The 9,718-nt window shown below is 38.7% G+C and overlaps 1 protein-coding gene across 1 annotated transcript in view; it reads right to left on the bottom strand.

The window, feature by feature from the left end:
• LMBRD2 (LMBR1 domain containing 2) overlaps positions 1 to 9,718 on the bottom strand; it is a 42,535-nt gene that overhangs the window by 16,418 nt on the left and 16,399 nt on the right. Inside the window, exons 8-14 of the mRNA XM_019517965.1 lie at positions 6,977 to 7,051; positions 5,996 to 6,109; positions 5,139 to 5,322; positions 4,228 to 4,409; positions 3,128 to 3,261; positions 2,803 to 2,908; positions 720 to 817 (exon numbers count right to left, since the gene is read on the bottom strand). Coding sequence (XP_019373510.1) covers positions 720 to 817; positions 2,803 to 2,908; positions 3,128 to 3,261; positions 4,228 to 4,409; positions 5,139 to 5,322; positions 5,996 to 6,109; positions 6,977 to 7,051 — 893 coding nt within the window. The remainder of the gene's footprint in view (positions 1 to 719; positions 818 to 2,802; positions 2,909 to 3,127; positions 3,262 to 4,227; positions 4,410 to 5,138; positions 5,323 to 5,995; positions 6,110 to 6,976; positions 7,052 to 9,718) is intronic.

Raw genomic sequence — 9,718 nt, 5'->3', positions numbered from 1 at the left:
GAAAAGAAAAATACTTGATGGCGCACACGTTTTTGCAAAGTTATTGCTGGAACTTTTTTCCTCCCTTCACCATATCAATTTCTGCAGTCTCTTCATAGTGCCATGTCAGAAAAACAAATTGAGGCTAGTCTGGGCTGGGTCCTATTCTTGATGCCTTTACTGAGGCCTATAACAAAATTGGGCAATCTAATAAGGTATCATGAACTATATCCTAGTGACAGACAATTTTACATATGCAACCTCTAAACAAATGAAAATGTAGAGATTAGAGGGCTGAAACACCAGGTGCTACGAGCCTTCCAAATAAATACTAATCAATTTAGAAAACTTGCCAATCAAAACAAGTGTATTAGAGAAGGTTTGCTGTTCTCAAACTCTGCTAACACTGCTTAGTATATTAGATGATCATACCAGAAATATAACTCCCAGCTAATGAAATCCAGTCTTCAACTAATGGAAACAAGATTTTCCACTACAGCTGAAGCAGCACAGATCCCCAAAAATCTAAGAAGGAAATTTAATGGAAAAATTCAGCTACCCATCAGCGCTAAGAGTATTATACTTAAAATGTACAGACACTACAATGTTAAACTAGTTGAAAACACTGAAGATTAAGTCAATGCAACAGCTCAAAGGTTGGGAGAAAAGTCTTACCCTGTGAAATTAGTGGTGTTCAAAAAAACAAAAAATTCATACGTTTAGAGGTGTGAATAACTCACCTGAAATAAGTGGCAATACAGAGAATGACAACCAGCATTGGATAGTATATATAAAATCCATCTGCAATGAAGGATAACACTCGCATAGAGCCCATTATCTGAAAAGAAAAAGATGCATTAATATTAAAACAAGATCTTATTATTTCTAGTCTTTTTGTGTATTCACATTTCTCATATTCCCACTTTTAGTGCCAGCTTCATTACAGTCAGGTCTACATTCTCTATGCATCTACCTACATACGTGTAATAACTCATTAAATCACCCTCTACTTCTCAGCATTTATCAATAAATTGTCAGTGTGCACCACACTACCACAGTACTGGTCAAAAGGTATACTTGGGTAGGCATCTTTGTATTAAATCTATATAAAACCTCACAATTTATTCTTACTACAGATTACCACCAGAACTGGTAATTCTGTTAATATCAAACCGTTAAGGTGTTCAATAAATATCTACTTTAAAAGAGAAAAAGTTGAGACTGAAAACTAAACATAAAACTATACTGTTCATGTACAAATGCAATCATTACATACAAGTTAAAAAAGTAATGTTGCACTTTTCAGTTAGCTTAGGATAGGGGTACTCAACCCCTGCTCATCAGGGGTGCCTGATCCAGTGACTTGGCCTGTGGTGCTCCCCATCAGTCCAGAAATCTGGTGATGGAAGAGTGGTGGCACTGGTTCCTCTGGCCAAATTTCTAGGCCCATGGGAAGCCCTGGGCCCTGCCAACTGGAATCAGGCAGCTGATCCCAGTCTACAGGGTCATGTGGGCTCAATGCCAATCTCATGTCCCAAGTATAGGGTCCCTCAAGGCTCTGTCCTTGGGCCTATACTATTCAACATCTTCATTAATGATGTGGACATTGGTGTCAGAAGCGGACTTGCCAAGTTCGCTGACAACACCAAACTCTGGGGTAAAGCGACCACACCTGAGGACAGGAGGGTGATCCAGGCTGACCATGACAGGATCAGAAAATGGGCGGACGAGAACCTGGTGGTGTTTAACTCCGAAAAATGCAAGCATGCTTATAGGCTCAGCAATGCTACACTGGTTAGCACTACAGACAAAAGGGACTTAGGGGGCATGACTGACCACAAGAGGAACATAAGCCTTCAATGTGATGCTGCAGCTAGTAAAGCAAGCAAAATGCTGGCCTGCATCCATAGATGCTTCTCAAGCAAATCCCAGGACATCATTCTCCCCTTGTACTGGGCCTTGGTGAGGTCGCAGCTGGAATACTGTGTCCAGTTTTAGGCTCCACAATTCAAAGAGGAGGTGAAGAAGCTTGAGAGAGTGCAGAGGAGAGCCATGTGCATGATCAGAGGGCAGAAAAACAGACCTTTTGAAGAGAGGCTGAGAGCCATAGGACTCTTCAGCCTGGAAAAACGCAGGCTCAAGGGTGATCTGATAGCCACCTATAAGTTTATCAGGGGTGCTCACCAGGATCTGGGGGAACGTTTGTTCACCCGAGCCCCTCAAGGGATGACAAGGTTGAACGGTCACAAACTCCTCCATGACCATTTCAGGCTGGACATAAGCAAGAACTTCTTTACTGTCCGAGCCCACAAGGTTTGGAATAGACTGCTGCCAGAGGTGGTTCAGCCACCTACTTTGAACACCTTCAAGAGATATTTGGATGTTTATCTTGCTGGGATCCTATGATCCCTGCTGACTTCCTGCCCCTGGGGCAGGGGGCTGGACTCAGTGATCTTCTGAGGTCCCTTCCAGCCCTAATGTCTATGAATCTATGAAAGCCCAGCACACGGGGCTCTGTCGGGCCCATGGACTAACCCCAGCCCACTCATCTGGCCCAGGGAGCCAAAAAGTTGAGCACCACTGGCTGAAAACATTCTCATTATTTATAGACTAAAAACAGAGCCACAGCCTGATTGCTAATGATTTACAATCAGTAGCTTTCTCTTGCCTAATGAATGAGTCTGGACAATAGCTTCCAGCCTGGCACCATGCAAGTCAAGAAAGCAAATCAAGTGATACTCTTAATATAAGTATTTCACATTAATATATTTTGTTATTATCAAACTATTTTGTAACATAAAAAAATTCTCCTTCTACACCTACCGATGTATATGCAGTTACTTGTGTGTTTTGGTGAGAGATTGATGAATCCATGTGAGTCAAACCCAAGAAATTCAGACACAGTGGTGGAGTAAGACGGCAAAATAACCTGTATGAATTGAATTTAAAAGTTAGCAACTTTTAAACAATTTCCCCATTTAGAAGATTCGTATTAAGAAAAATACACCACAACTAGGAATTAGATTGCTTTAAAGGTGAACTGAAAATAAAATTTATTTCCACCTGACTGATGAGGGTTACACTTGAAGCACTCTCACCATTAAAAATGCTATTATTTGAAATGCTCTCAGAAACAATACATACTTACATGCCACTGAAAAGGAGACTGTATGCATCTGTTTGATGGTGGGAAGCTAAGTAATAATAGTTAAACACACGGATCCGGAAGACAGTAGAGTAAACACAGATACTTAAGAAGAAGATGGTAAGGAAGCAAGCCATCTAAAAGACAAAAATATTCCTTTTTTTTACTTTTACTTCTACAACTTAAAATTCAATGCAATTTCAAGGTAATTACAAGACTGTTAGAATACAGCAATAAATAAATAGAAATAAATTCTCAATATATATATAATTTGGCATGGTATTCTAATACAACCAATGCATATAAAGTATTTCTAAAAAACTAAGTTTCCAGTTTGACAGTACATATAGAAGCCTTTTTAAAAAAATAAAAATGGAAAGAGTATGAAGTATGTTTTTAAAAAGCTAAATGATATCCTGATTAACACCCTTACTATACAAACATACTAGGAATATGCATTTGCTGCTGTAAACAAACTGTTTCTAAATACAACTAGATAATGGGGATGAACTAAAATAGAAAAAAAATGGATGAATAAAGGTAGCACTAAATCAGCTGCTTTAAGTAGCTTGGGAGCTTTTCCTGCATGAAAATGACAAAAATCATATCTTTAAAATTCATTCCGTTTTATTAGCAGGCTCCAAATTTGGAGCTCAGTTCCTATTTTGTGTGTTCTCTTAAGCCAACCATACCTCTTAAAACTATGGATTGGTCATTCAGAGGCAGAGGTCTGCATACATGGAAGCTCAGAAAAACAAAAGGAAAATAAATCAGCCCAGAAAACAGAGCTTGAGGAGGCTACACATCACACCTCCAACCCATGACCTCAGAACAAACCCAAGTTCCATTTGTTTCAGATTACAGTGCCTCACTTAACTGGGTCAGACTCTGGTGTACACCACAAGAGGGCAATTCCTCTTGCACAGGGCTGCACATCTCAAAGAGCACCTGTAATTCCCATCCGTGGTTAATTTAAGGGACAGTAGTTAACAAGTGCTAATTTCAATGTAGTCACAGTCACTATCACTATGGCAGGGATTTAAAACAAACAAACAAACAGACCAAAAGAATAAAATTGGTAGATGATCAAACTCAAACCTTACCTCTATATAAATATAGTTGTATGTTCTTTCTGCCAGTTGTATAAACACTGCAAACAGGGACAAAACAGGCCTAGTGCTGAAAAATGTGCACTCTGACCACACAACAATTATAGAGAAAGCAGCCAACACAATGGCAAGAATCCTGCAAAACCATGGCCGCAGGAGACACTCCCAGTACCACTCTAGAAAAAGAAGAAACCCCCACAAAGATTAGTGAAGAGAAACAGAAAATTATTTTCTAAAATATTATTTCAAAGTAGCATTGCTAACGTGCAGCCCCTGCTAGTCCTAAAGAATCCAAAGTAGCACATGAGCACTAGCAAACGTGGAACTGTGGGGATCATCACTTCAATACGCTGCTCCTGTTTCACAAATAACAACTTGGCACAATGCAAGTAAAATATGCAAAAAATATACAAATTTCACATACCATCTGATTTTTAATATAAAACATTAAAATTACACTTGGTTAGAGATGAGGAAGAGAGACAAAGTCTGAGATTCTGAAGTTAAGCTTGCATCTAGGAATAAGACAGTATAACTGGAATCACTAAAAAGTGTGTCAGTGCTTCCATGAAGACAGCTATCTGTTTTAACTATTCAACTACAAAGATAGGAAGGCATTTAAAAAAGTAATGGAAATTTCAAATGAAATCATTTTGTGTGCAATGGTATTTTACTAGACCATGTCAATTCTCTACATAGTTGTAAACAACAGGTGTGTTCAAAGATCCCACCAGGGAGCCCCACTGTTGGGTACTTTCTAACTCATGGGGCACAAAATGTTTTTATTTCAAAATTGATGTTAAGTTTCTGAAATATCCTTGTACTCTCTCAGACACGTGCACACTATGGTGATATGATCCAAAGAATTCCTTAAGAGCATAGTACTTTTGCCAGTTCAGACATACCAACAGTTGGCGTGTAGAAGTATTGCACAATTCTGTTTTCAGGTTCCTGGGATTGAAAAGTATGTACAAACTGACGAGTTGCACTGGTTTCATTTTTTGCCACATCCTCAAGATAGAATGCTTGTTCTAAAAGAATTTGCCACTGGACTTGTGTACGACGGTGTCTCTGAACTGAATAAATCACCTATGGTAAAAGAAACCTCAAGTTCCATTTTGTAACATACTCAATCCAGAAAGTAAGAGGGGAAAAATTTAGGAAATACATACTATACTGCTTACACAATCACATGAGTACAAAGATTAATTCCATGTATTTGCTTATCTTTATGAAAAACAGACGTATGACAAAATACTGCCAAACTGAGCACTTCACTTCTCTAGCACTTTCACCATATTCTATCAGTTAATTTCTTATGCTTTTGCTACAATTTCTCTTTAAGATTCTTTATGAAAGTCATACAGTTTTATGTATAATCACAAGCACCAACAACATGCTACAGTGTATCTAGGCAGGAACTTAGGACTGGAAGAGGTCTCCTGGGCCACCAAGTTCAGTCCCTGGAACTTGCAGACAATCATCAACCCTAGGAATCCCCAAGACTGCCAGTACAAAACCTCACAAAACTCCTCCTGCAAATCTGTATGAACTGATATTCAGCTGTTTGTATGCAGTTCTTACTGCTGTAAGAGCAGAAGGAACAGGCAATGAAATTAAATAAACATTTTGTTTGCAGCTGCAAACAAAAAAATTGCGTAGAAAACACAAAATGATCTCAGTGCATTTAAACTTAAAATAAAGCAGTCTTAAGTGACTACCAAGCAAGAGAAACGATGCAACTATACACTTATCAAGATACCTGTTTGTGAAGTTTGACCAGACTTTTCTCACTCGGATAACTGTTCTGCTTTTCTTCAAAGTCTTCATAGTCATCCATGTTCCTGCCCATCCTTTCCTGATACTCAGTAGGACACTAGCAGTACAAGAATTGACAAACTTCTTTTTATAAAAGGTATAACCTTACCATAAAGATACTCAAAACATTTAGTTTTGCACACCTGATGTAACTGAAGTACATTTCAGTTAGGATACTAAATATTTTTCACTCTTTGAGCATTCTTACACATGCTTCAGGAGTAGCGGGGGGGTGGCGCTTTAATTAAAGCACATGCAGCATCTTGTGTATCAGCATCCCCATACTACAAAATGGCAGCGGGGATGCTTTAACTAAAGCACTTTAACTTCCTTTCTGCGAGTGAAAAAATTGCAGAATCAAAGCATGCCTGTAGACATGCCGGAAGGCTGCTCTAACACACTGTAATTGGTGCGTTCCAGCCAGCCTCTGCGTCTCGCGTTATCAGCATCCCGGTGCTTCAAAATGGCAGTGGGGGCACTTTAAGTTAATGTTCTGCATGCAATTGTTAAAAAAACATATATATCTTGTTAGACAAAGATGGTTTATACTCAAGTGTGTAACAATAAGTTCAGAATAGGGCATCATACATAAAAATAGAAAGGAAAAATCAACCTTTTCAGCCATCCTTCACAATATTTGTCTAGGTGGCTTAAATACAAAAAAAGAAAACGGCAAGTTCTAACCACTAGTTCAAAATATGCTTATACAACTATATTCCACGCATATTATTTCTCACAGAATTTTTTAGATAGAATTAATACTTAACCATAAAAGCCTCAAGACTTAATTATACTATAGTTTAAACATTTTGATTTATTCAATAAAAACCTTACTCCTGAACAAGGAGTCTTCAGAAGGCTAAAAGGCATTTTTTGACAACTGCAATGAAAATACAGTCTCTAAAATGTATTAATATTTGGTTACCTTTTTCAATATTGTATCAATACATTTTCTCAAAGGATGATTATACTTGATACTCTCATTTACTTTACGGACTTCCTGTTTAGAAAAAAAAATTCAATGCATTAAAATGACATTTCAATACATAAAGGCAGCTAAAGCATTAGGGTGCAAGTTCCACATGGCTCAGCAGAAGTCTTTGCTAAGTGATTTCAGAAAGCCATTGAAATTTAAGGCTGTTCAAGAAGTTCTAAGCATAGAACAAGTGATTTCTAAATATTCTTTCTAGCTTAGAAAGATTCATTAAACAAGCTAACGTTACTGTGTGCATTTGGAAAAACAAGTGTGTGGATGAAAAGCTGTTTTGCAGAACATTGAAAGGAAATACTTTGGGAATAATGAAAAGAAGTTTCATTCTGGCTTGATTTGTTTTGATTTTTGTCCTATGCTGTTTAATATGTCAGTATGTGGCTCCATGCATGATGATTACAAGTAGGACTGTCAATTGCGATTAATGCATTAATTTGATTTTGCGTTAATTTTTTAATGCATGTTAATTGCTGCTGGTGATGGGGGGAAAAAAAATCAACCCCTCTCCCCTTGATGCTGTCTGCTTGCCTGTGCTGCAAAAGCAGCCCCTCTCCTGTCGCTGGTGCATGCCTGCCTGGGCTGCTAGGAGAAAGGCAGCCTCTCCCCACTTGCTGCTGCCTGGCCACAGACACACACCCACATGCCAGGCAGACCCACACACGTGTGCGCGCCAGGCAGACCACCCTGCCCCCCACACACATGCACCAAGCAGACACCCCCCCACCCCCCGCAAGACACACACCAGGCAGACACGCCCCCCGCCCCCCACCCTACACCCAGACCAGCAAGGCAAGGTCCTGGAAGCAGACTCAGAAGCTGGATGCAGGTAAGCGTCTAGGCCAGGGGGAGGGGGAGGGGGAACAACATGACAGGATTTGGAGGGCCAGGTCTTGGGGACTGTCTAGGGTTTGTGTACTCGTATGTACACCCAAAAATATTTATAATAAATTGGTATTCTATTATTGTTCAACTGCGCAGCCCTAATTATAAGGCATGTAAAGTGGCTAAGAGTATACTGATTTTTATGGGATATAAAACTTGGAAGGGGCATAAAATGACCAATTAAAGCTTCCTCATAGTTATATTAAAACATTTCTGAATATACCAATTGCTTTGGCATATTTATACTTTCCCACTTGTCTCTGGCTGCCTCATTTCTGAGGACATTATTTGGAGGACATCAATAGATAGATGGAAGGAGGAGTCAGCCAGACTGGGTTACAGCTGATTTCAATAAAAAAATGCAGGAATTCTCCTGCTTTAGACTCAGTCAAAGAATACGGGGGGCATAGTAGGGAGTCAGAAGCAAAAGCAGATTTTCTCTGATCTTACTGACAGTGCTCAAGATAATGAACCTTTCTAAAAGAATTTGAATACTGTGTTCAATTGTGGGCATTGCACTTTAAAGAAATATGCAGATGAACTGGAAAGAATCTGGTGGAGAACAAAAAAGGGATAGAAAATAAGGCTCATAAGAAAATACTGAAGGAACTTGGTTTGGTTATTCTATGCAAAAGATAAAATTAAGGCTGGGAGGGAAGAGGAGGGGGAGTGGGAGGTCTTTCAATGCACAGAAGATTATGGAACAGAACTCATTTGTTCTCTATGGCTCCTAAGAAAAGGACAAAATTAGCATAACTTGCAGGAGTTAGGCTAAATATTGGAAATTAGCTATAAGGTAGTAAAATATTGGAAGATGCTACTTAAGGACTTTGTGGAAACTTTCACTGGGGATTAGTTTTGCTCACAAACAGGTTAGACAAACCAAGACAGGCAGGAATAAATGAGGGCTGGTCTGGTTTCTTGGTCCTGATTCTGTGCAGAAGGATGGACTTGAGGTCTTATCCAGTCTTAGACTGCTAAAATTTCCAAATGAATTCACTCAAGGCTCTGGGCATCATCTGCTACTCTGGAGGAGAGCTAAGATCTGTGGATGTTTCAGTCACATAACTTAGAGAGATGTTTCAGGTTTCTCTCCAAAGCAGCATCAACATTTTGTTAGTATTCTCAGTCCTTACCGACTTCCAACTATAAAAGTTTAAATGAATGTGCTAGATCTTAGAAAACTGTGACTAAGGTAGATGAGAAATAGTGCATTCACTTCTAAACTATTTACTTAAGTGTGAAATCTTTAAAATTGTAATGTGCTACGAAACACACACATTTATTCGTCATTGGTATCATTAATTGTATTCCATATGTTGTAACTTTTGTTGTCAGCGAGAGACTGGTCCTCAAAAGAAAAAACAAACAAACACTGACGAGTAATTTCTCCAGTTAGCAATGCTTCTTAGTCAAGCATCCAGGATTGAATATAGCAAGACATAAACCTTATATATCTCCAATTCAAAAACTATAATATGAACAGAATTATCAGTTCTATAAAATTATTTCTTTATTGCTGAAGTTTCTCTAAATTTAGAGAATTAATTCTGTTATTTACCTCATCAAACAAAAACTTACTATGCTACATACATTTTCAGATACTTAAAATTTTAGATCATAATTAGTAGAAAAGTTCAGTAAACACTAGGTGGCGAGTTGGTTTATACAGCAGTAATCTGTATTTATTTTTTTGCTCATAGTCACAGAAAAATATCAGGGCTTTTTTGGGGGGGGGGAGAGGGGCGGGGAGTATTCCATCGATTCACTCTTCAAAAGTATCAGTAGTTAGAA

Source organism: Gavialis gangeticus, unplaced genomic scaffold (assembly GCF_001723915.1).
Source record: "Gavialis gangeticus isolate Ggan-Ray unplaced genomic scaffold, GavGan_comp1, whole genome shotgun sequence".
NCBI classification, from domain to species: Eukaryota; Metazoa; Chordata; order Crocodylia; family Gavialidae; genus Gavialis; species Gavialis gangeticus.
Note: the sequence above shows the minus strand (reverse complement) of the source record. Positions and strands in the feature narration are given on the sequence as shown.